General features: G+C 54.7%; 4 protein-coding genes across 4 annotated transcripts; 3 read left to right on the forward strand and 1 right to left on the reverse strand.

Moving 5' to 3' along the window:
- Positions 1-464: 464 nt before the first annotated feature.
- VOLCADRAFT_97889 (uncharacterized protein) lies at positions 465-5814 on the reverse strand (the record flags this gene model as incomplete). The annotated part of the gene is made up of 8 exons (XM_002956818.1): positions 465-516; positions 684-884; positions 1092-1558; positions 2215-2375; positions 3485-3600; positions 4325-4401; positions 4970-5177; positions 5558-5814. 8 exons carry the CDS (start codon positions 5812-5814, stop codon positions 465-467), a joined length of 1539 nt encoding a protein of 512 aa, XP_002956864.1.
- Positions 5815-6189: 375 nt separating this feature from the next.
- VOLCADRAFT_107419 (uncharacterized protein) lies at positions 6190-10201 on the forward strand (the record flags this gene model as incomplete). Its single annotated transcript, XM_002956771.1, has 5 exons — positions 6190-6382; positions 6709-6987; positions 7362-8735; positions 9086-9243; positions 9674-10201. The coding sequence occupies 5 exons, from the start codon at positions 6190-6192 to the stop codon at positions 10199-10201; spliced, it is 2532 nt and encodes an 843-aa protein (XP_002956817.1).
- A 1283-nt stretch (positions 10202-11484) lies between these two features.
- VOLCADRAFT_97891 (uncharacterized protein) lies at positions 11485-19068 on the forward strand (the record flags this gene model as incomplete). The annotated part of the gene is made up of 14 exons (XM_002956772.1): positions 11485-11538; positions 12207-12280; positions 12845-12921; positions 13774-13892; positions 14276-14500; positions 15350-15463; positions 15925-15954; positions 16358-16408; positions 16566-16604; positions 17066-17242; positions 17663-17728; positions 18017-18027; positions 18468-18537; positions 19006-19068. 14 exons carry the CDS (start codon positions 11485-11487, stop codon positions 19066-19068), a joined length of 1170 nt encoding a protein of 389 aa, XP_002956818.1.
- Positions 19069-21656: 2588 nt separating this feature from the next.
- VOLCADRAFT_97892 (uncharacterized protein) lies at positions 21657-24728 on the forward strand (the record flags this gene model as incomplete). The annotated part of the gene is made up of 5 exons (XM_002956773.1): positions 21657-21696; positions 21754-21826; positions 22659-22692; positions 23833-23947; positions 24634-24728. The coding sequence occupies 5 exons, from the start codon at positions 21657-21659 to the stop codon at positions 24726-24728; spliced, it is 357 nt and encodes a 118-aa protein (XP_002956819.1).
- Positions 24729-25018: the final 290 nt, after the last annotated feature.

The following is a 25018-nucleotide window of genomic DNA, read 5'->3' on the forward strand; positions in this document are numbered from 1 at the left end:
GGTCATTCGTTCATTCTTGACCAAAGCAAAGGGCTCAGAAAGTCCGCAGACGCAATGCCCCAAACATTTAGAAGAAGAATTAGATAATACAGAAGACAAGGATAGGCACTTCGTAGTTGCCGCTCTTGAAGTCAGTGAATCCAGCGATTTGAGCGAAGTCGGCGGCTGGTGCAATGCAGTGGTGTTGATGGTGCCGACAGTGTACATATATATAACTTTGCCTTCGCGTGCTCACGACGTTTATGGACAGTCAAAGTGGCTCCGCACCCTGCTCACAGAGACACTGGCGCCAATGCAGTTAGGTGCACAGAACGATGGTGGTACGGCATGTGTGTTTCCAGACGTCAAATGTTGTTTACAGCACACTGTACAGCCTTTGAGGGGGGGGTCTGGGGGGGGCGCAGCCCCACCCAGCGACTATACAAAAAGGAATTGTAACCGCAAGAAACACCCAGTTTATTACTCTAGGGTATTAGGCCCCAAACGAAAAAAAAAACACTGCCCGGAAGGGGAGGACTGGGGGGTGGGGTGGGGTTGTGCAGAAGATTATGAAGGGAGTTACGTTTCTTTCGGGCCTTTTCATATTGTTCGAGCAAAGGAAAAAGCGGCTCAAAGCGCTCCGTCATGGACCCAAGGGGGTACATTCCCTAAACCCCCGGCCCCCGCCCCCCCCCGGGCCCTACCGGTGGAACGCCTCCTCGTCCTCCTCCACCTCCGACTCCCAGTCCTCAAAATTGGCGGGGTACGACACCGCGCGCTTAATGATCGGCAGCAGGGCGCCGTACAGCGGCGCGGCCAGGGCGGGATGTCGTTCCGCAGTAGGTACGGTGTTCAGCGCGAGAAAGTAGTCCGTACAGGTCTCAACCAACTCCCGACGGTTTGGTCTGGTGGGTAGGCGGGTGGGGGAAAGACGAACCACACACGAGTGAAGCTGCTGCCAGGGCAAGAGTGTACCAGACGTGCGGGTGGGGGGCCGATGGGGTGGGGGGAGGGGGAAAGAAAGGAATGCACCTACGAACAGAAATGAAAAAACGTACTTGGAAAAACACGAATCTTGTTTGCATATTATTATGACAGGGTTTAAAACGCACCGTGCGACCAATGCCGCCACCACGCAATTCGCTAGCTGTACGGCACACTCCCTGGGCCCGGTGGCTAGATCATCAGCGTTGCGCTCCGCCACTGCCACCGCCACGCGAGCCCAAGCCATCAGCGCCGCCAGCGCCGCGCCGGCGTCGCCGCCACCTCTGCCGGCTTCCGCTGCCGCTTCCGCGGCGGCCGTCGCCGCCAACTGCGGACCCGTCGCGATGAGCACCTCCAATGCAGCCGCGGCAGCGGCGACGTCGGCGGCTTCACCGCCGGCGGCTGCCGTACATATACGGCTTCCGGGGCCCAGCAGGTCCGCCGCCAGGTCCCCGACTGCGGCGTAGAGGGCGATGGCAGGTTGCTGCTGCCGTCGGCCAGCTGGCGTGACCGCAAGTGGGGAGGAAGCGGGGGGACCCGGCGGCGGCAAGGCTAGGAGACCTAGAGTCGAGGGTAGCAGGCCAGGAGACATCGCCTGCACGGCGAAGCGAGGTTCAACATCGTGTCTCCCGTTCGGGTGATAATCAGAGCCTAAAAAAATTAGCAAATTAGCTTTTATCATGACCGTCATCATTATCATCTTCATCATCATCATCAATATCATTGCCGCAGCCTAAACACGTGTATCTTTGTAAGCTGTACGTGTGTGAGCCCGTGTGGGGAGGAAAGTGCGCAGAGTCGCCCCGATACGGGAAGGTAGCGGCGTGTAGGTGAGACCACCTCTGTGTGTGCGTGCGTGTGTGGTTTGTGTGTGTGGTTTGTGCGTGCGTGTATGGTTTGTGCGTGCGTGTATGTGTGTGTGTTTTTACAAGTGCTGACAGACTTCTTTCCTTCCTGCCTTTCACTATGGAGCAATCAACACTTTCCCTTTCTTCCCCATTCCCTTTCGCTGCACTCTTACCTTACCGGGAGCATAATCAGCTCTCGCTTATCATGCTCAGACAGCCTTCATTACGGTGCTTAGGGGAGATGCTGCAGAATGCGAACACACACGACGACGCAACCATGACGTAACCCGAAGCACCTTGCGGTCACGTGACCACATCAGACACACAACCATGAAAAAGGAAAGAATATTAGTGTGTTTACCTTTTCACCACACTATAAAACCCGACTTAGCGCCTCACTTACTTGGAGTTCCCCGGGCGACATGCCACCATCCGCACATCCGCTTTCGTCCAGTCGTACCCAGGCCGATAGACACCGTAAGGCACTCAGGAGCAGCGGAAAGCTGACGCTGCTGGGGCTGCCGCCACCACCCCAGTGACCAGCCCCCGCCGCAGCACCGGACCCTGCGGCAGCACGCAAACGCATGTGGCATGTGGAAAGAAAAGGAGAGGAAAGGAAAGAAAAGGAAGGGGGGAGACGTGTGGGGGTTTGGGGGGATAATGGAGGTGAGGTGAGGGGGGGAAGAGACGAACCTCGTGAACGAGTGAAGTTGATGCCAAGGATAAACTGATACGCCAGAAGTAAAGGATAAGTCATAACTAACCAGTCGGGGCGTGTGAAGAAGAAGTCTTAGCGATGATGTTAGTAGTCATGACGATAGCGGAAAACTACCTACCTAGCCGCCAGCACTAAAATAAAAAACAGAAAGAAAGCAGGAACAACCATCCGTAATGTTCTAAAGGTAAGTGTTAAGGCGGTGAGTGGTAAAGGCCATCTAGGGGGCCATGGGGACTGACAGAGTCAGGTTAAGGCGGTGAAAAGGCGGTGAAAAGCAAGGAATACCGTAAGCTGACGAGAGTTGAAGGAAAAAGAGGTGGCATAAGCTTGGAAAAAAATTACTTTTATTTACAGATAAAAAATAAAAACAAAAAATAAAAATAAATAAAAATAACTCTTATTTATAGAGGTGGGTAAAGTGCGAGCGGAAGCCATACGCAAGATGCAAAATTCAACTACCGACACCCAAAGCCACGAATCATGGGGAGAGTCATATGCACGAAAAAAAAGAATCAACTGCCGACTCCAATGTACGAGCATGAGGAGTCTTTGCCTAAATCCTCCGCAGTCGGCACTGCCTGGTACGATATAAACAACGGCACCACCCCGCCACCGTAGCCGCATCAGCACCTCCTTTCCCCTTCCTAAGCCTGCACATTGACGCAACCCGCCCCCGGCCCTCACTCCTCACCCTCATCCCCCTCGATACACTCAATACCCCTCGCCTTCCCCTATTTCCACACGTTTCTTCTCACTTCCCCCCCCGCCTTCCCTCTTCTCACTTCCCCACCTGAGCCAATTTCCCCAAGGCCTTAAAAAATCCTGGAGGTTCATTCATTCCTCGCATATGAAGCCTAAAGCCGACCAGTGACATCTGGCGATAAGCTGCTGCGGGCCCTCTGTCCCGTCCTGGCCATAGGTTACCGGCCCCATATTGCCCTGCCCTGCCACCTACCCGTCGCTGTCGCCATTACGCCTCGCACTGACGCCACCACACCCGCTCGCTGGGAAGCGAGGCCACCGCCCGCAGCCCCACCGCCGGACCCGGACATCAGGGCCTTACGACGGACACTGTCGTCAGGACAGCAAGAGCGCGCGAACGGGAAAACGCGCGGTGTGTGAAGGGAAAACGGAGCAGGATATGATGAGCTCCGTATGATTGCCGCAGCATGCGAGCATGCAGAGGCGACTCAGGCGTATGGAGGGGCCAAAGACGGACCGCGAGGTTCAGCATGGCTGTGGTGGATGATAATGGATGGTATGGGTGGGGGAAGGCGGGGTGTAGACTGGTGACGAAGAGGTGGTCCACAAGGCGCTCTGCTCTCCATCTCCTTTATCATGCGCTCATGCCTACCTAAGGGTTCGGTACCCGCCCCAATCTACCTGCTCATGCACTCCATATGACCTCATATCTCGTCATCACGAACACGAAACCAGGCGTCTCGCCGTCGGCGTCTTGCCCTCGGCGAAGTGTTGCTGGCTATTCATTACACCCTGCTCATGCATGCCCCCATCGCCCTTCACCAGGCCGAGCAATGCCGCCGGCCCACGCGCCAGCGCCACAGCCCCACGATATCCCCCAACCAATCGCCTATCTGTGGTACCCGCATCACTCGTTTGTGGTTCGTCTTCCCCTCCAAGCTGCCTCACGCCGGTTCGGTCTCACTTCGCCGGCTGCTGCCCTCTTTCCCCCCTTCTTCTGTGACTCCTACCTGTCCCTCCCTCTCCCGGGGTTGCGTTGCCACCCCCATAACCCTCCGTCAGACAGCCACCCTTCACACCCCTATCCCTTTACCTGTCCAGAGCTTCCGCCTCCTCTGCTAGCAGCTGAAGCACCAACAGGCTGCAGCGGAGCAGCGCCTCATCCCCCGTCTGGAAGGGTTTCGAGGAGGGGCAGAAGGGACAGGAACGGGTTCAGGAAAATGGGTCAGAAAGGGAAGTGTAACCGAAATAAGATAAGGACACGGGAACGGCGTCACCTGTCGTTTGTGTTTATGTGGGGTGTTTGCACCATGACTTTCTTGCGTGCTACTCCTGTACGTCCCTCGCCCCACTCAACGGAGACTTCTATGGTGTTTTAAAAAAAATGGCGGCTCGAACAGAGCCGAAGCTAGTATAGCCAGTCGAGCTTCTCCCGGCCACCCGTCTCTCCCCTTTTCCTTTCCCCATCGAGCCTGAGAGCACCGAAACGCGGGAAAGGGCCCCCGACAATATGCCCTGCTGGTCATATGCCAGGAAGTTGACGAAGAACTCAGCGGTCCGATGGAACGAGACGTCCGCGGCAGCAGCGGTGTCAGTGTTGTAGCGTCAGCTCTCTTGTCCCATGGGCCATAAGCGATCATCCGTCCATTTTTTGCACAAAAATAATTTACGGCTAATCCCCATGGGTACGTGGCTAATCCACAAAACACACGCCTCCTGGTCTGCTTTCCTAACCTACCCTGTCAGCCTCCGCCGCTGCAGCCAGCTCCTGCGCTAATGACATATGCCGCCCCGCTGCGACGGGGCCACCCAGCGCCGCTGCAGTGGCAGCCAGTCGAGCCACTCGCTCCAGGAGGGGCGGGGGCTCCAGGGAAAAGGGCGGGAAGGCGGCAGCGGCGGGGCTGGAGGTCCCCGCTGGGGCTAGGAGCATGCCGCGTAGGAGGGCTCTGGGGGCGGGCCGAGGGGCATGGGACGCAGTGGAGGAAAAAAGAGGGGTCCCGTGTGGGTTTCATTTGTAACGTTTGAACACGAAGAGGAGAGGGCGGCGCAGGAGAGAACCAGGAGAGGTGCCGGGGAGGCATGGGAGTGGACACATGGGAGATGTGTTTGCGAGAGAATGTATTTTTTGGCGTGGAGAGTGCTATATAAGTTTAGCCTTCGTGCGTGTAAGCAGAGAAAGGGTTAACGCGTCCTCGTCATCGTGCGGGGACGGTTAATGCCTGACTTCGGTGTTTCCAAAAAGTGTTGCCCAGAAACCTTGGTGAAAAACGATTCTGCACAGCTCTCTGATACCGTCACCCCAAAGAACGTTTCCAGGAAGCCTCACCCAAATGCATCTGCCAGCTGGGACCGATGCTGTGGGTTAAGACCACCCCAGTCACTTCTCGTCTTCGACGCCAACAAGTTGGCTGCGAAGAATCGCTGCTCTACCGATGCGCCACTTGTAGACTCCAATAGAGCCAACGCACAACCCCATGCCTCAGGGGTTTTGGAAAAGCCATCTAGCCATAAATTTGCGGCTTGTCGCTGCGCAGGGTCGTTGCCGTAAACAGCTGCGACAGCCGCTCGGAATTGATCGTTCATTATTTATTCAAAGGACGCAGTTGTAGCGACTTAATTCTGCGTTACGTAAGACTGCTGTGGAGATGTTGTCCAAATCAAACGGAGCGACACGAGTTCCTTGCCGTCATAAGGCTTTATTAATAATTCGTAAGCAGCCATACGTGTCGCCAAGTCAATAGATATTGTTTTGCGGGTTGCGATAGCCCGAAAAATCAAGAGTTGTACCTCCAGATGTCGTACAACGACAACCAAGCGCCAAGCTGCCAAGGTGCAAAACTCCCGGAACACATGAACATTTCTTTCCGATACAGAAAGCAAAAAGTATTTACGCTTCCAGCACCCCATACATTTCTGGCGGGTCACGCATGCCACGGTATTTGTCAGTAAGCTCCAGCCATGGTCAACCCCAAGAGCAAGAGCAAGAGCAAGGCGCCAGCCCTTAAGGATTCTGTGCAGGAGACCCCCTACGCAGTCTTGACTGAGAGAGATGAGCGAGCGGCCGCCAAGCAACCTGCGAAGCTCTCCGCGAAGGCGTTCTTCGGCGAGGATGCGCCGCAGCCGGAGCCCAAGAAGGCGCTTATGCCGCTAAGTACGCAATACTGTTTGTTAAGTTATCTCTGCTTTGGGAGCAGCTTGCGTGAAGTATGTTGGCCGGGGTGTTTTGCGCGCCAAATTTAGAACTGACAGCTATACCTTCGACGTCCTTGCTTCTTGCACCTGGGAAATATTAGTACCTCAATTAAATCTTGATGGACAAACCCTGATGTACTTGGTGCGAGCTTCGGTTCCTGGCAGGTCCGTTCCTGGCTCGCGTTAACATACAAAGTGCTGCGCAACGGTAACAACTATGATCATTGGATAGTGCAATTAGATTTTTAGGCTTACCCAGTTCTTGGAATTTATCCTCACACGCAGACTGGGCGGCTGGCACCAGCTGGAAGCGTGGGGGTGCTGCTCCTGACACCAAGAAGCAGCAGCGTGAAAACGATACCGCCGCTGGTCCCCAGCCATGCCGCGGGCCCGTTGACTTCATGGTAGAGGAGGCAGTCCAGAAGACGCTCCAGGCGGAGCCTGACCTAGCTTCGGACGGCGCGGAGCTCCGGCGAATGCGGACCGCCCTGAAGTCTGAATACACGAAGCGTTGGGGTTCCATGGAGGCAACTGAGCGCCGAATGTACGAAGAACAGGCGGCAGGTTAGTCCGTGGTAGTGGGGCTTAAGCAGTTGTTGCCTGCTTGTATAAGTGACAGTCCCTATCTGGGGTTGTAGACGTCAACCTGTAGAGCAGATGCTGCCGGATTTCCAGTTCTTACGAGCAGCGGTACGGCCAGCACGGCGGTGCGTCTCCACCGGGTCCCTCCATCATCGACTGTCCACCGTTAACCCCGATCTTTTCCCCTTGCCTACCAACTGGGTCTTTACGTATGTTACATTTGGGTCATCATGACATCCATTCCATACATTTGGATAAATTGAGTCCTTTGGTCTCAACCATGTGGTCGAGATGCTTATGGCTGTCAGCGCGCTAAGTGTGACCGGCGTGTCGTGCATTTGTTCATGTTGTCGTAGCTGACAAGGAGCGCTATCGCACTGAGATGAAGTCCTGGAAAGAGGCCAGCGGCGGTGGCAACAAGCGAGGCAAGAAAGGGGTCGCAGCCAGCGAGAATGGCGACGCTGTTGGTGCCGATGCCAACGGCGAGGATGGCGACCAGCAAGAGAACGGCCCTGCTGAAGCGGCAGGGGATGTTGCGGCTGGCGACGGCCAGGGAAAAGGCAGGGGGAAGGCAGCAGCTTCCAAGGGAAAGAAGACCAACAAGAAGGCGTTGGAAGCTGTTGCAGCGGATGCGGGCACCAGTATTCCCGCTGCCATCGATGCAAATGAAGGCGCAGATGCTGCAGAGGACGACGATGCAGAGAATGGCAGCGGCAAGGGCGCCAAGAAGACCGAGATTGCAGGCAAGAAGGGAGCCGCAAAGCCTGATGGTGGCGCAAAGTCCGCCAAGGTCAGCCGGGCGCCCCTGCGCTGGGCTGAGCGGCAGCGACGGGAGCTGCTGGGAGAGGGCATGAATGCGGGCGAGGGGGTCGAGGCAGGCGAGGGGAATGATGCCGGTGCAGCTGAAGCAGCCATCGGAGATAAGCGGCGTGCGCCGTCGGCCCGGCAAGCGGCTGCAGCCACTAAGAAGAAGAAGTTGCTGGATGACGACCATGCAGCAGCGAAGGCGGCGACGGATGATGATGAGGAGCCTGCCGACATGCCCAAGAAACGTGGTGCGGCCAAGAGGTCGGCCGGGGCGAAGCAGTCTGCCGCCGCCGCTAAGAAGCCGTCCAAGCGCCAACAAAAAAGCGCTAAGGATGAGGAAGAAGAAAGTGATGAGGAGGATCAGGGCGATGAAGAATCTGACATCAACTCTGGCAGTGAACAGGATATTGTCATGACCGGCACGGATGAGGACGAAGATATGATTCCTGCCAGTGATGACGACGAGGTGGAGGAAGAAGAGGAGCCGGCGCCTGCCAAAAAGAAGCAACAGCAGCTGTCCAAGCGCAAGGCCTCCAAGCCGCCGCCGGCCCCTTCTGCCAAGCCGAGTGCCAAACCCAAGAAGGCAGCGGCGCCAAAGAAAGTGGCGGCAACAAAGAAGGCACCTCCAGCCGTAGCTGCGCGCCGTGGTGACGGCGACAATAAGCGCCGGCGGCAGGCTGACAGCGACGATCAGGCAGAGGAAGCGGAGCCGCCGGAGGTGGAGCACGAAGCGCCAGAGGCCAAGCAGGAGCAGCCGGCACCGGCTGCGCGTGGGCGTGGAAAGTATCCTTCCAAAGCGTCCAAGGCAGAGCCGCAGGAGGAGGAGCACGAGGCGCTGGGCGCGAAGCAGGAGCAGCCGGCTGCTCGCGGGCGTGGAAGGGCCTCATCCAAAGCGGCTGCAGGGACAGCCGCCGCAGAGGCGGGTACGTGACATCTGCAATGGGTTTGCTGGGCTCGACAGTTGGTGCGCTGGAGAAATCAGTAGCTTTGCGTCACCTGGGCTATGTTCCCCAGATTTGGGCGTGTCGAGTTTCCTTTTAGCAGTTAAGAAAACGAGTACGATCCCTTGGGTTTTGCCATTATGACTGTTCTTGTGGGCTTTTTGATTTGAACATGACACCCGAGGTGCTGGTGATGTGCGGCACCAAGATGTATCGGATCGAATAGTTAGTCCAGCCAAACTATTTTCTTGCACACCATATTCATTCGGCGTAACTCCCATCCGTCGACACTTTTTATGTTATCGGCTGTCATGTCACCTACTGCACCGCAGATGCCAAGCCAGCGGCCCCTGCCGAAGGTCGCAAGGGCCGGGGAAAGGTTGCTGCCAAGGCCAAGGCAGTGGAGGAGAAAGAGGAGGAGAACACGGACCAGATGGATGCTGAGAAGCAACAGCAGGTGGTTACGGAGGAACAGCGCGACGAGGAACCGGTAAGCCGAAGTGGCTCCTCGTTTGCTGATGCGCTGACCAGCATGTCGGGGGGGGGTTGCTAGCGGGTGAAAGTCTTCGGTGGGTCGACGCATGAGTGTACGAGTGTCCCATGATGACCATTAAATAGTGGCTGTGCAGGATGAGGTAAGAGCGTGCCTGATGCGGTTGATTGCGTTGGACAGCAGCAAACTTATATGCTTCCCCCCGGGAGGTGCGTTTCGGGAACTTTATCGAAATGCCACTTGTTGGCAGCAGCGATCAGCGTGCATGGGTGCATCTATTTGGTGTCTGTAAGGCGTTTTCCTGTGTCTCTTGTTCGCAGTGCACTTAAGCGCACATCCTCGTCTTCCCTTCGAAACCATCATGATTTGTGAAGCTGTCGATGCGTATTGGTTACGCTTCATCTGATCTTCTCCCACCTCCCTCCAGGCACCCAGGCGGGGCCGCAAGGCTGTCAAGGCGATTGCAGCGCCAGCGGAGCCCGTGGAAGCGCCAGCGCCCTCCAAGCCTGCCTACGCAGCTCCTGTCCCAGCTCCTGCCACAGATCCCGCCGAGGCGCCGGTCACCGCTCCAACTGCTGGCGGGGGCGGTAAGTCAGCTAACCTGAAGCGCAAGGGCCGTCTCGCTGCAGCACGCGGTGCAACAGCCGCGGCAGACGTGCAGCAGGATGCGGCAGCTAATCAGGAGGGGTCGAAGGAGGAGATTGTGCCGCAGCAGGCGCAGGAACCTGCTGCAGGCCAGGGTGCCAAGCGCGGCAGGCCTGCCAAGCGCACAGCACAGGATACTGAGGCAGAAGCAGGCGCGCAACGGGGTGTGGAACGCGAAGTTGACGAGGAGGATCGCAAGGCGGACGCAGGCAAAAAGGGTAAAGGCGGCGGCGCTCGTGACCGCGGCGGAAAGCCCAAGGCGGGTGGCGAGGACGGCGCTGGCAAGGGCCGCCCGCGCCGTGGTATGTAACAAGGGCGAGCAAGGAAAACCCATTTAGCTGCTTCCCTAATGGTGATGAGCGTCATTCATGTCTGCGGCTTCTGATGTCGCGTGCGTGTTCTTTCTTTGCAGGTGATCAGAGCAATGCTTAGCTTTCTAAGAAATACATATGTCGGCCGCACTAGCCAAGGGTGTTGGTTGGTGACCTTGGTAAACAAAGAGAAGATAATTGCACTTTGCAGGTCTGTCTGCTTTGATCATGAATGTGGGGTGGTTAGGGGGCGTTCCAATAGGGGTGATGCGATGACATTTCAGTGTAAGATTGATCGCCGCCTATGGATAAAGCTTTGTGGTGAAGCTTTGTGGTGAAGCTTTGTGGGCTAGAGGAGTACAATCTGCCGGTCCTGTCGCTCCACCTCCCCAGCAGGCAGCGCTTTCCAGCCAAACCGGCGTGATATCTTGAATGTGTGGTGTATGAGTGTGGTGATGTCTTTAAGGTGGATGTGGTGTAATGCGTCTTGGTGGATGGATGCAGGTCGTTCATGCATAGCTTGCTGACTCTCATTCTCGCGTGTTGTGCATGCGCTTTGTCGTAATGCAGCAACATACGCAGCGTTTGTATGATGATCCATCGCGTCCATGTTAACCCGAAGCTGTAGCGTGGGGCCCCACGGCAGACGGTCTTGGCGGGAAACTGTTTACGTTCACCTGGGACTAAAACCCTGGGATTAAAATGTCCAGGAACTTCACCCTACGTGCACCTTTCGGGAGGCCTTCCGAAAGATTTGCTGAACTCGATCGTTTGCTTTGCTGCAAAGGATCTATGCCTCATGTCTGGCTGTATACCTCTGTTAAATAGGGCTGTATGTTGCCGTCGCCGTGCCTAAGTGCTGCTGTATTAATTTCGCGGAAAGTGTTGATGGATCATCGTGATGGCTCAAAAAAATCGGATGCCCTTGCCACCTCCTGCCTGAGGCCCCGATTGAAGGACGTAATGCAGGATTAAGTTACGCTTCTTATCGCACGATGCGTATTCCGGGTATTTACAGGGAGGCGAATCCTTCAGGTGTCCGGCCGGGGGGGGTTGCATATACTTCCCGTCTCTCGCCGATTGGTACATAAGCAAGGCCTGGCAAATATAAAGCAGGTAGAAGGGTACTGGCTTCTGCCTCATGATGCACTGGTTTTACTTGCCATAACATCCAATAGGTTCGCCTTGAACATAATTGCGCTCTGCTACGATTTGCCGGTTACTTAAAGCCCCGCGCACCTGCTTAGCTTTGAATAAGGATTGAATTCAGCAATCTACTAAGATGAGTACTGACTTTGTGGCTTATTCCGTCTGCACTTCCGCTCTGGTATGCGTGGTGAGTATAACACGAGCATCCGCCGTGCAAACTGACAACGGTCGATTGGGCCTACCTGCTAACCCGCAACACGATGCTTATACATTATGTAGCTGAAACATGCATGTCATTTCTACCTGTTAGGAATCCTACGATCAACGTATCCTGCGGTCATCTGGCTAACTAGAGATTTTGCCCTAAAACCAAATGAAAGGGTTACCGTCGATGAAAGCAAATGTAGGGAGTCGCGCCTTACATTGTAGTTGCCCATGGGTGAAGCAGATGACCCATTTTAGCACAAGGCGTTTGGCTAGCGATGCGAGCTTTCGGACTTGCGCTGCCGGTGGGGTCTCTCCGAGCCTATATGAAAACTACCGCGATACAGTAAAGTTTGACAGCTTTAAAGAGGACAATCGCCAGGCGCGCCGCATGGTGCGCGTCTCAGCATTGAACCCTCGGACCGGAAGCACCTCTGATGTTAAACCCAGCGCAGGTCCTGCTACGCTGTCTTAGTCCATCAACAGATTTTCCTATGCTCGATATTGTGCGCCTCAGCGCTGCGAGGGGCGGCTGATGTTCGGAACCCTGGTGCACTGATAGCGGTCGCTGCGGGGACGTCACCCAGTGGCGATGTCCAAAAGCATCTTTTTGACCTTCCCGCGCACCTTCCCCCCAACATTCCCTGTCAGACCTTCACCTTTGATGACTGGAAACGACATCGCAGCAGCAACCGCTACTTGTACCACTTAAAAACGCTATCAGAGTGAGTGGTATATGTGCGGGGTTGAGAGGGAATAAGTACCGTGCCTTGGGAGTATGGTCACGGTATTGCGGGTGAGCGCAACGGAGACATACAGCAGCTGGTAATGGGGACCAAGGGTTTGCCTAGGTGAAAGTGGACGAGGAGGCTACACCTATCTCTTGGTTGGGGATCCGGATTGATGAAGCTAAAGGGGACGAGCTGAGTGGCGGATCGTGGGGGTAGGGTTGGAAGCGGGAGGGCGGTGTGTTGCAAGGCGGTTGGGCGCGTGGTGCTCTAGGATCAAGAGCTCGCTTGATGGGCAGGGAATCTCCCAACTAGCGCCGTCGCCTTCGTCACCGGCTTCCAATCCGTTACCTCTGCCGTGACATCTTCCGATATCTCCCCCCGTCGTGTTTACCCCTATCTGGCCCTCCATCGCCACTTAGCCAATCTTGCGAAAGCATTTTTCAACTTCTCCCCTTCTGCCATCCCGCTTACCCTCCGCAACCGCGTGGTACACCACGCGCTTGTCCTACTTTCATCGCACGAACTGTACGGACACATGTACGGAACCGGCCGGTTCAGGTCGGGTATTGTACGAGGCATCGCTGCACCCGTACTATTTGTCACGGCCTTCACGGCAGGTATGACGCTGCTGTATGGTAGGCGGTGCTTTATGGCAGGAGAGAACCAGAGTCCGTACAGCAATAGCATGGTTTCGGTGCCTCTTGGCACAGCGGGATGCGGAAGGACGATAAAACATGACATCACGTTATGTATTCTCAGCTTGTCCGGTGTCGCAACGTCCGTATATGCGTAACTCCTGGAACAGAAACTCCCGGATTAATCTTGGCTGAATGGACTGGTCGCTTGGATATTCGTGCGACTGCTAGTTTTCTACTGTTTCTAATTTTTGATGATAATGTAGACCCGAACAGGAGCAGCCTAAATAATTGCCTCTTCAGTTATTCGGGCTTTGATTTGCATGAAAAGACAGCGAAACATGGGCTCGTATCGGGATCGAACCGGCGATTTTTCCAAAAAATTTGGAACCATTTCTCGATTTGTGCGTGTCATCCTTGCGCAGGGGCCATGCTAATCTTCTCTGTATTTTTCCAATTTTAACATTTGTGCCGAAGCACGTTAATTTTGTGAATTGAAAAGTATATGTAGTCTGAAAGTGTACGGCACCGGTCCTGATGGTCCAGGTCCGGGCCCCTGCCGGGCTGCCAGCAAGGGTTTGCCATGACACTGGCAGTGTAAACGCTCCCAAACGAAACGGTTATTAGCGGCCGGCGCGACGGCTAATTTTATTTACGATTATCATATCACTTGGCTTTATCAGTCAAGTTCTGGACTAAAAGAAAGGCGCATCTGATCAATCATTTAAATGTGACGTGGTGGCGCGTGTACCCGAAAGAAATCAATTCCTTCGTCCCCCGTCCCCCCAACCTCCTCCTCTCCTTTCGTCTTTTCCTCAATCTCCCCTTTTCCCCTTCCCCACCCCGGCCCAGTTGTCGCTGCACTCAACGTCGCGCATGCTGCCCGCATGCTGCCCGCCTGGCTGCCGCCATTGCCCAACATCGCCATCGAACCCATACAGCTGACCAGCATCGCTCTGTCACTGCTGCTGGTAGGGGAGGGGAGGGGAGGGGGTGCGAGGACGGGGCCCAGGAAGTTGGGGGTTAAGAGGAGGCGGAACATTTTTGGGGATCGAAGGGCAAGGAGGGGTAGGGTGTGGATGGGATAAGTTGTGCTACGGTGACTATGTGCTGGAGCTCCCAATGGCGGAGAAAAACAGGTTGTGATTGTGCGGGGAGAAGGGCACGATGGTGGGGTTGGGCAGAGAGAATGGTGGGGTGTGAGGCGTGAGCTGGAACTTGCCTTGCCATTGCTGTTGGGGGGAAGGGGAAAAACGGATTAAGAGAGCTGGGGGCATCTACATCTTCCTTACACACGGAGCCCTTCACTCCCCCGCCAACCGAACACAACCACCTGACCCGACCCCTACCCCAGCACATGCTCACCGGTGTAAGACATGAAAGCTCCGAAACCCCTCCGAAACCCCGTCATCCCAGGCTCCTTACTTGTCGCCGTTTTCCTTGCGCCCCTCTTTCCCTTCCTGTTTTGTTTTACGACATGGAAAAGGTATTTCGTACCAACGCCAGCTACAGCCGTTGGGACGAGGGCCGCCGTAGCTTCGGCAGTATCACCACCGTCAGTCGGGACATAGCCAGGCAGGTAGGCGGGTAGGTAGGTAGGTAGGCACGGGGGCGGCTGTGGGGGTGGAAGCCGAGGCTCTCATATGCGGAAACGCAGTGGGAGGTGTACGACAGCAGGGAGATGGGAGCTATTCGTGTACGAAGTTGAGGAAGCCGGGTTAGACCGAGAGCAATGGGGGCGGGTGGGAAGGAAGGAGGGGAATGGTGAAATGCAACGCACGAATCAGCTGATGTTACAGTGTGTGTCGTAAAGCCGGTGGTTAGGTCTTTGATACCCTCTACAAGCGGGCTGCTGCAGCTCTCTCACAGGTTGTATTAGTAACACCCCAACTCGCCCACCATTAGCATTATATCCCCGGCAGGTGCATGAAATCCCCCCCCCGGCCCCCGGGCCGCTCTCGTGGGGGTATTCGCGACCAGACATCGGCAAACGCTTTAAGGAGCACTTTTCGGATCGTGTAAATATCGTGAAACCCGCGTCGAGAATTCAGAAATATGGAGTTCCCGAAGCCGACTTGCTTTTGCGGAAATAGAGGACCACCATCCGCCGGAGTAGAGGACCAACCGCCATAAACGAAAGTTCATCTGCTGTTGGACGGGCTGCGCAGTCAGTGCCGGAGCCGGCAGTCAGTGACGTGAAAATGGACCCGTTACAGGAATACTCCTTTTGCCAATGTCGGTTCGCGATTGCGTTGACGCCGTTAACGTAACGGTTGTCTGGTTTCAGTTGGGGTTCCCGCATCACCACACCTTGACACTCTTAAGTCCACCCCGCCCTCTCCTCCTGTCCTCTCTTCCCCTCCCCCCCCCCCCACCGCACATAATTTCTTCCCCCGGCATTTCCCCCCACACACGCACCGTACGACAGGCGTTTGCGTGGTTCCGTACGGATGACATGACCAACCGCTCTCGGTTGGGAAGGTGGTTGGTCGCGTTAGGCAGGGTGACTATGGTGCACCTGAGGGAGGAACATGGCATGCAGGTGTGTACGGATGTACGGATGGCCTCGTGGCCGTTACAGTTGCACGTACGTATGTGCGTGCTTGTGTACTGTAGGAATGTATGTATGTATATCTGTTATACATGCCAGTCAGTACCACTCCATATTTGCTCGCTTGGGGCTTGTGTGATAAGTCTAACTACCAACTGCCAACACCCAAAACCGTCAACAACCGATGTCCCTCAGGGTGTGGGAGGGGGATAACAGTGGCCTCCGGGCGCCTGGCCGGGGCCCATGTACGGCTGTGTACGCGTGCTCGTGCAGCCTTGGGTTTGTGGCTTTCGGTTACGGTGTCCTTCCCCTTTGTAGAACCCAAATTAAAAACTCATTGCTGCGGATTTTCTACATCCACTTCCGTACACTCGTCCACGCCATGAAAATTATAATTCTCTCAAACCCAGTTTAACCCCCAACGCCCTTCTCCGCCGTACCTTGAACCGCAGGAGGAGCTGAAGGGCGTCTTGAAGCCGCAGGTAGCGGAGAGGCCAGAGTTGCTGGCGGGGGGGGGGGGGTAGGGGGAGGAAGAGGCGGGGACACTGGGGGTGGAGTGGAGCGGGGGAAAGACGACGAACCACGTGAGCGAGTGAAGCTGCTGCCAAGGAAAGAGTGTACAAGAAGCAGGATTGACCAGTAGGCGTTCTTGAAGTGCAGCGTGGGGAGGGGGGCCAGGCCTTAAGTTTTTAAGAAGGTGACCTGGAGGGGGGGGAAGGGCTGTAGGGTTTTCGCCACGCCCCCAGGCCCCCGGGGCACAACAGCCCCCCGCGTGCGGGTCTTGGGGACCTTGACCACCTCTTCCCCCTCTCCCTGGGGCCCTCGACACGGGGGAGCTTTTGTACCTTACTTTTGGTGATTCCGGCAAATCGTTTTCCCGTGCAGGAAATTGATGCGGTCACCTCCTCTATCCATGCGCCTAGCTTCTGTTTGCAGGTGGGTGGGGTGGGAGAGGTGGGGTGGTGGTGACTGCGGGCGTGATAGGTACTTCTTTTGATCTGTTATCTTTTGGTTGGATCTAGGCTTCTGGATGCGCTTTCTAGATCCGATTCTGGATCCGATGCACTTTCTGGCCCCGATTTCCTTTCTGCAGATGATCACTTGGACAATTCGTACGGCGGGTCTGCCGCAGGTACATGAAGGGATGGGCTGGGTGTTGGGGGTCGCGGTGGCGGGGGGCGGTGGGACAGCGGGGAAAACGTGTGTGTGTGTGTGTGTTAAGGTTATCTTTTCATGTGTGGTGAGGCAGGGAACGGAGGGACAGGGCAGTCCCCGGAGTAGCAGGAAGCCTGACGGACTTGCCTTGCCTGGGGTGGGGTGGGGAGTGGAGGGCGGGAGGGGAGTGGAGGGCGGGAGGGGAGTGGAGGGGAGTAGAGGGGTTTTAGGGCTTAGGGACGTTACACTTCAACGCGCGTCACCGCGTGACCGGAAACGAGTACTAGTACTGCAAAAAAGTATATAACATTTTGCATTTGGGAAAACGAATCCTCCTGCGTACGCTCTCTCGTGGCCCCGTGTTCCATCATCTGCATGGAAACCTAACCCCCCTCTGGCGCCTGCCCACCTAAAACCCGTCACACACCCACACCCCAGGAGCTGGTCATCCGAATGGACGAGAACGTCTCCCGGCTCACTGACGCCGTATCCGCCTGCGAGCGGATCCTAAACACTCCTATCCCCCTGTCGTACACTCGCCACACCGCCCGCTTCTTGATGGCCTGGTTGGTGTGCTTGCCCTTTTGCCTTTGGAGCTACTGTGGATTGGCAATGGTGCGTACGGCAGTACGGGTGTACGGCAGTATGGTGTACGGCACTAGTACGGATGTGACACTATAAATGGCTGTGAACGATGGACAGCGAGAGGGACGTGGTAAAGGGGAAATCTTAACAGCAGTCAGATGCTGACCGGCCGTGTGTGAGGGTATTTGTTTTACATCAGCAGCACAACTATGATACAGCATGATTTAAAGTAACACCAACAGCATTGTGATGAGATTTTAGATATCAGTCTTGCTCGGTCGCGGTCCACCAGCCGACCGATGTCCTTGAGGGAAGCTTCTCCCCCTCCTCCTGCTGGCAGTTTTCCCCCTCTCCTCCCCCCCTTTCCTCCCTCGCTCGTGGTTCGTCTTCCCCTCTCCCCCCCACCCAATCACCTATAACCCCCCAACCCCCCCCACCCGCCTGCCGCAGGTCCCCATCGCGGCCCTGGTCGCCTTCGTGTTGCTGGGGATTGAGGAAATCGGGGTTTATATCGAGGTATGCGTGCGTGTGCTTGCGTGCTTGTGTGTGCTTGTGTGTGTGCTTGGTATAGCGTGTGCGTGTCTTGCAGCTGGGTTTGGCCTTGCTCCCACTTTCCGAGATCCTTACTCTCGTACATTCTGGCCCCCATGACATACGGAATGCTCTCCGAAACCGGCCCCGGCTCCGCTGCCCCCCCCCGTCCCCCTCTTCTCGAAAACACCTTTTGCAACCCCAACACACACATGTGTGTGTGTGGCGCTCTCCTGTACGGCGGTACGGCACTAAACCTTAACCTTAACGCAGGAGCCTTTCAGGTGCGGGTCTTGTAACGGTTTTAAGGGGCCAATGGACCGAATAAGTGTGGGCAGGACACGCAGACAGACGTACTGACAGACGTACTGACAGATATCAGGCAGAGAGGCGAATGGACAGTTGCTGTTGGCGGGATTTGCAGCGATGGGTCGTTAGAGCTGCGGGGTTACGAAAGGAATTTCAAATTATTTTTTGGCTTTAGGTTCCTCCGTAGGGTGCTCTCGTCCATTTCCGCCATCCATGACCACCACCTTCGCTCCACGTCAGCCTCCGTCATGGCAAACCCAATGTACGAACAATGTTTCATAGCCGTACGTATCTTACCTCTACCCAGAAGCGCATCTCACAGCCTGCCTCTGAGCTCTCGGCTGATCCCCCTGCCCCATCCCCCACCCCCCGCCTTCCATTTCCGTGCACACGTGCAAACCGTACTGCCGTACAGCATTCTAGCCCTGGAGAAGTTGGTTAACAAGCTGGAAAACATCGTAAACGCGATGTTGCGAGAGAGCCAGGTCAGGACGAAATGCTCTTGTCCAGAGTGATTTGGATTGTGTGTGTTTGTGTGTCTGTGTGTGTGCGTAATTCTTTGGGGCCTTCAGCCTCACTGCGGCGAGATGCAGTCGGATCCCTCTTCCGCTGTGCACACTTTTATTTCTCCTCGAACTCCCACTTACCTCCCGCCACAACCGTCACAACCGTCAACCACCTTCATTCCTTCCCCCCTCCCCGCCCCGTCCATCTGTTTCCGGTTTACCCCTCCCCCTCATCCCATCCAACCCACCGGCACCCATTTGCTGCCCCTCCGGTTGCCTGAATTATACCTCTCGGCATGTGTGTGTGTGTGTGTTGGGGGGGAAGAGGGGAAGACGAATCACGAGGGGGGGGAGGGGGAGGGTTAGAGATCAAGATCAACTCACCGCGGGGTGGGGAGCTCAGGATTGCCCCCCCCCCGTCAGCTGATGTGTTGCCGACTGCCGCAGTGGCAAACTCAGTCTTTCGCGCTTCACATCCTTTTCGTCGGCCCCTTTCCGGTCTCCGTTTGAAGCCCCGTCGGGGGGTTCAGGGTACAGGGTCATGTCGCAGCCGTGTGACCAGGTCACGTCTGTCTGTCTGCCTGTCCGTCTGTCTGGTGGGATTCGCTTTTTCGTCTTAAGAAGATAGTCCGTTTCACCCCCCTGCTCTTCCCCCCGTGACTTCCAACCGACAACTGGTTATTAGAATCTGGATCGGCTGTGTCTGGACAGTTCCGGAGCGGGGGATGTCGGAGGCAGTGTCGGAGGCGGAGTGCCGACGTCGTCGTCCTCTTCCCCCTCAAGAGGAATGGCGGCAGCGGCGGCGGCAGCGGAAGGGGAGTCATCGACGTCGACACCGACGCCAACGTTGGCGACGGCGGAGGCGGCCTCCGCCACCCCTGTGGGTGTCGTACGGGGATACAGCAACAGCAGCCCATCCTCTTCCTCCGCCGTCAACTTCCACATCGCTTTCGGGACGACCTGATGGTATTAACCCTGACGCAGCAGCAGTACCAGCAGTAGTACGAGCAGCAGTAGTACCAGCAGGTGCAGCAGACGCAGGGGCGGCGGTGGTGGCTGCAGCAACGGCTACAGAAGCAGCAGCAGCAGCAGCAGCGGTTTGACGGAATAGTCGACATCACAGATCAGATCAGGAAAACTTATACCCTATTTCCCGAACGGGGTTTGGGGTTTTGGGGGTTTGGGGGGGAAAGGGATGATGTGTTGGACTTGGATCTTGCTCATGCTGGGAGGATTGTTCCCAGCTCCGATAAGTCTCCGTGGTACCGTATTGACGCAATCTTTTTGCGAATAAATAATTAATTGTTTGGGACCTCGCAAAGTGTCAAAAACAACTCGAAGGGGTCCCTCGCAAATATTTAAAGTTTCAAAAAAAACTCCCATGGCACCTCGCAAAATGTTCTCGCAAAAATAAATAAATACAGCCGGCCGTTTGCAGCTCTTACCAAGCACAGGCGGGCCGCCGCAGCGCATGTTGATCTAGGCGATGGGCCGAGAGTCATACGGTGCGCTCTTCACAAAGGCGCGCCTAAAGTTGGTCGTTTCCTTTAGTACATTACGATGCCTATTCGTTGACAACACTGACGATAAGATGCGAGTTCGCAAACTTTCATATATGGCTCACGAGCTCGCAAATTTCAAAAGTTTCTAAATAAACTCCGAGCGGGGCCTCGCAAAATAATAGTGTTTCCATATCCAAATTTTAAAAATTTTCTGGCATCGCAAAAAGATTGCGTCAATACGGTAACATTATTAATGTGCGTGGTGCGACGTGATGATGTTTGGGCTTGTAGATTACGGCAGGGCTCTTCTTGTTCGCGGTTCTGTTTGGTTTTGTTGTCTGTTGTGGTTGCGATGATTGGTGTGCAGCTGATCGAGGTCTCACTCAGAACTGGACTCCCTGGGAACATGGGGATGTACGGACGGATGTACGGCGGGCCCCCCTTGGAGCAGACAAGGAACTTAAGTAAAGTAACATAAGAGGATGATAAAGGATTATATTGATATCATGGAAAAGTATTTGAAGCAATGGTCAGTCCTCCTGATTTGAGTTGATGATAATTCAGAGGTAATTGCGGTGCTGTGTGTGGTGATGGATGTATGTTTATCTGTCTGGGAAGAGGGGGATATTGGGCCAAGGGTGGTGGAAGCTACTCCAACGTTTCAGTGAGGTAGGGTTTCAGAGCGGAGCTACCCAGGCACGATGTTCTAAGATTTACATAATGAATATCAGCATGAGTCGGTTGAGCACGACGTCGGTTGCGTCCTAGAACGTTGGCAGTTGGCTAGATGTCAACGACGAGGGCGATTTGTGCGCGCGCTGATGACGCTAAAGCATGAATGGACTAATCTGAAATGAAAGAATGTATAAAAAATTTACAAAGAAGTCCTACGATTGATAAGAATGTATAAAAAAATTACAAAGAAGTCTTACGATTAATAAGAAAATTACATTCCTAGAAAGGTGGTAGCTTGATTACGTAAGGGTGTATTTTTGTGCGGATTAAGGCCAGGGATTAACCCTCTGTCCTCCATCGGGACGCCGATTTTTCTTCGCCATGATCCGCAACCCGATCGCCAGCCGCCGCAATTTGGCGAGCTTCTGCTTAGGACCTCAAACACACCAGCTGCCGTATTGATCGTAATGCCTAAGTGATACACTGACTGCGACGGCTCCCACTGGCACTTGGTGGGGGGACACGACAACCCCAAGAAGTCGATACTCTCACGCAACCAGTGCGCACCAAGACACGCTTGCTCCTCAGAAGTAAACACGAAGAGGAAGTCATCCAAATACGGCAGCACTCGGACGAGAAGGACGCCCTGTCCGGGAAACGGGAAAAAACTGGTGGTGCGGGAGCGGGGGCGAGAGACGCTTGCGACCTTTACCCGACGCAGCCAAAGGATACCGTCACATTGCGCATGATTTTGGTAAACCAATACGGGCTATTTAGCCACCCCATAGTCAGGGCGGTCATCTCGTACAGAACACCAGATAGGACTAACTAAATGTGCACATGTATAAATCGGAAACGTACCCCTCGTCGTGGAGCTATTTCTTGTTAATCTGAGACCTGCGATCATATCATTAGTGTGATATGCCATCCTTTACGTATCTGCCATGCGGCTCGATGTACGGTGGGAGTGTCCAAATACCTTATGTGACCCCCCCGTTTTCTCCAAGGCTTGTCGCAGTCAGGTGCTCCACCACGATCGTGGCCTGCAAAACCATGGATCCAATCCATCATCCTGACACACATCATCACAGGTGCGCCCAACTCTAGCACTACACTTTGCCCCGTGGCTAGCATATCATTATTTTTTGCCTGCTCCATTCTTTATTTCTGGCATGTCTCACAACACATCATTACATATCACTACACATCACAACACTACATATCACTACACATCACTACACATCACATCACTACACATCACTACACATCACTACACATCACGACACATCACTACACATCACGACACATCACTACACATCACGACACATCACTACACATCACGACACATCACGACACATCACGACACATCACGACACATCACTACACATCACTACACATCACTACACATCACTACACATCACTACATTGCATCCCTTACTACGTCATGTCACGACTATGATGTGTGAAACAGGGGGGTGTATCTTCGCCCGTGGCAGCTACCCTGCGAAACCCTGCCTTCCCCGGTATTTCGGGGTATCCTCATCCAGTCACCCTAGTCAACTTCTCAGTGGATCGCTCAGGTTCCACACCCACCACCAGCATCCAACGGATTCTGCCCGGTCGACAGCGGCCCAACTCCGTTCCTGGTCGGCTCGCAGGTTAACTTTATCCCAGGATACCACCGTCCATCAACTAGGGGCGCAATGCCTTCCACCATCGGGAAGACTTTTCACCCTAACGGGTATCGATCCCGGGATCTCCCGGGGGCAATGGTAGCGCCTTACCAGTGGTGCCAAACCCTTAACTATGATATATCATAAATACGATAAAGTATGTCTAGTTGACTGTACTGTCTTATATAGTGTAAGGTCCTGGGTGCGATTCCTTGCTTGGCTGCTCTTTTCATTGCACCTGCCCTGACAGCTGGTTTTACTGCAGCAAGCTCAGCCCGCATCTGGTGAGCAGTGATGGCGGGGGTTTCATGGTCAGGCATCCTACAGGATACTTACTACACATATGCACCACCATTAGTGCCGCCCATCGCCATGGTGCCCCCATACTCTCATGTCACGACTAGAACATATCACGACTAGAACATATCACGATACAATGTATCACTACCTTACCATATCTCTACTGCGGCATATGTATCCCTACTAGGTCATATCCCTACCATGACACATCAACACTACGACACATCAACACAAAAGATCACTACTACAACCACATATCACTACAACTATATATGTATCCCTACTAGGGATACATATTATTAGTAGGGATACATAATACTGCGGCATATGTATTTCTAGTCACAGTAGGGATACATATTTCTTTAGGCAGGTGGCTGGCAAAAGTTAAGACTCGACTTCTTTCCTGGAGGTTCCGGGTCCAAATCCGCCTGCCGACCCCTCGGTGTGTGAGGGGTGTTGACTTGGGAGGTGGGCCTCCATGTTGTGGACGGTGTAGGACGTGATTATATCATCTTGTCAGCTGATCAGGAACTAAGTTGAGGCGCCGTTGATCCGCTAGATTTGGTTGGATGCTGGTGGTGAGTTGCTGAACCAACGAATACATTCTGAAGTCGGATGGGGTGGTTGGATTAGGGTGCCGCTCTCGCAGGGGAGAGCAGGGCATTGCCTCGGGAAAGGAGGCCGCCAGCGGCCCCCTTCACCAGCGCTGGTGAAGCTTTACCACCCTGTAACAACATATCACTGCAACATATGTATCACTACTTCGTCACATCCTTTCCATTACATATCTCACCACCACGACACATCACTACAACAAATTAATACTTCTATCACTAGTGGTAGTACTACCACACGTCACTACTTCAACAGATCACTGCAACGTACCATTACAACCTATATGTTACAATACCACATCATCACTTCTACAAGATTATGGTTAGAGCTAGGTGAGTGCATATCTAGGAGAGCAATGTGCATGCATGCTGAAGAACGAGAGGGATGGACCGCGAGTAGATTGGACCGCGAGTAAATTGCGAGTGCTAAAACAAGTATGTTGTTACAGGGTGGTTAACTTCGCCAGCGGCCCCCTTTCCCGGGGCAGTCCCTGCTCTCCCCTGCTAGAGGGGCACCCTAATCCGTCACCCCATCCGACTTCAGAATGTATTCGTTGGGTTCGGCAACTCACCACCAGCATCCAACCAAATCTAGCGGATCAACGGCGCATCAACTTAGTTCCTGGTCAGCTCGCAAGTTGATATTATCACGTCCTACACCGTCCATAAGATGGGGGGCCACCTCCCATTTCATCACTCCTCAAACACCCGAGGAGCCGGCAGGCGGATTTGAACCCGGGTCGACTGGGTCGACCGGGAGCAGAAGTCAGGCCTTAACCTCTGCCAGCCGCCTGCCTGTGTGTTTGTAAGGGTTGTTCCCGCCTGCATCTCACTCATCTCACTCACCCCATAAGGTATCTTAATCTGTCCTGGAGGTCACCACCGCGTAGGTTGCGACGCCGCAAACGAATGTGTATCATTTCCCCCTTCCCTCGTTGAACCCCACACTAAAAAGCATATCCCAAAGGATAAATTAGCGAAGACGATGGGACTCGAACCCACAACCCTCAGATCCGAAGTCTGATGCGCTATCCATTGCGCCACGTCTCCCGATTGCTGCAGAGCATGAAGACTAAAAATCTATAATATAACTGCGCCACATGTGCGTGGCACATCCAGCACATAGCGGGTTGTACATACCACGGACCATGAACTGGATGGGAGCGGCCCCGCCTAGGGGTGCGCGCCTCGATTGGTTAAAGTGACCATGCCCCAGCGACTACATCAAGTGCTCATGCGTTTCCTGTTAGGCTGTTGGGAGTTAGAGGTTAATAGGCGTAACGGGCGTGAGCGCACCGCGCGTACCTGCAGGCTTTGTGACTGTGGAGCGGTTGAAAATGAATTGCACGTTTTTGATGAATGTCCCGCTTACAAGAGCATACGGGCTAAGTACGATGGTGACCTAGTCTTTCAGGGGCGCAGCATGCGCACCATTATGACTGAGGCGCCACCCCTGGCATTGGCCAGGTACCTCTCGGAAATCTGGAAGGCCAGGCACGTCGCGCTGAGGCGCTTCACCCTGAAGCGAACGAGGGGGATGATGATGGCCTCCCGCGTACCCGCATCAACACTAATATAACGTCCATGGCCTCCTCGGCTTTTACGGACCCACCCGCACTTGATTGCAGAACTTGTAGCTTGTAGCTTGTAGAGCCTAGGTAGGTGGAGCACTGGGCGGGAGAAGATACGTAGCAAC

The sequence above is a fragment of the Volvox carteri genome, assembly GCF_000143455.1.
Source record: "Volvox carteri f. nagariensis unplaced genomic scaffold VOLCAscaffold_65, whole genome shotgun sequence".
Classification (NCBI taxonomy): Eukaryota; Viridiplantae; Chlorophyta; class Chlorophyceae; order Chlamydomonadales; family Volvocaceae; genus Volvox; species Volvox carteri.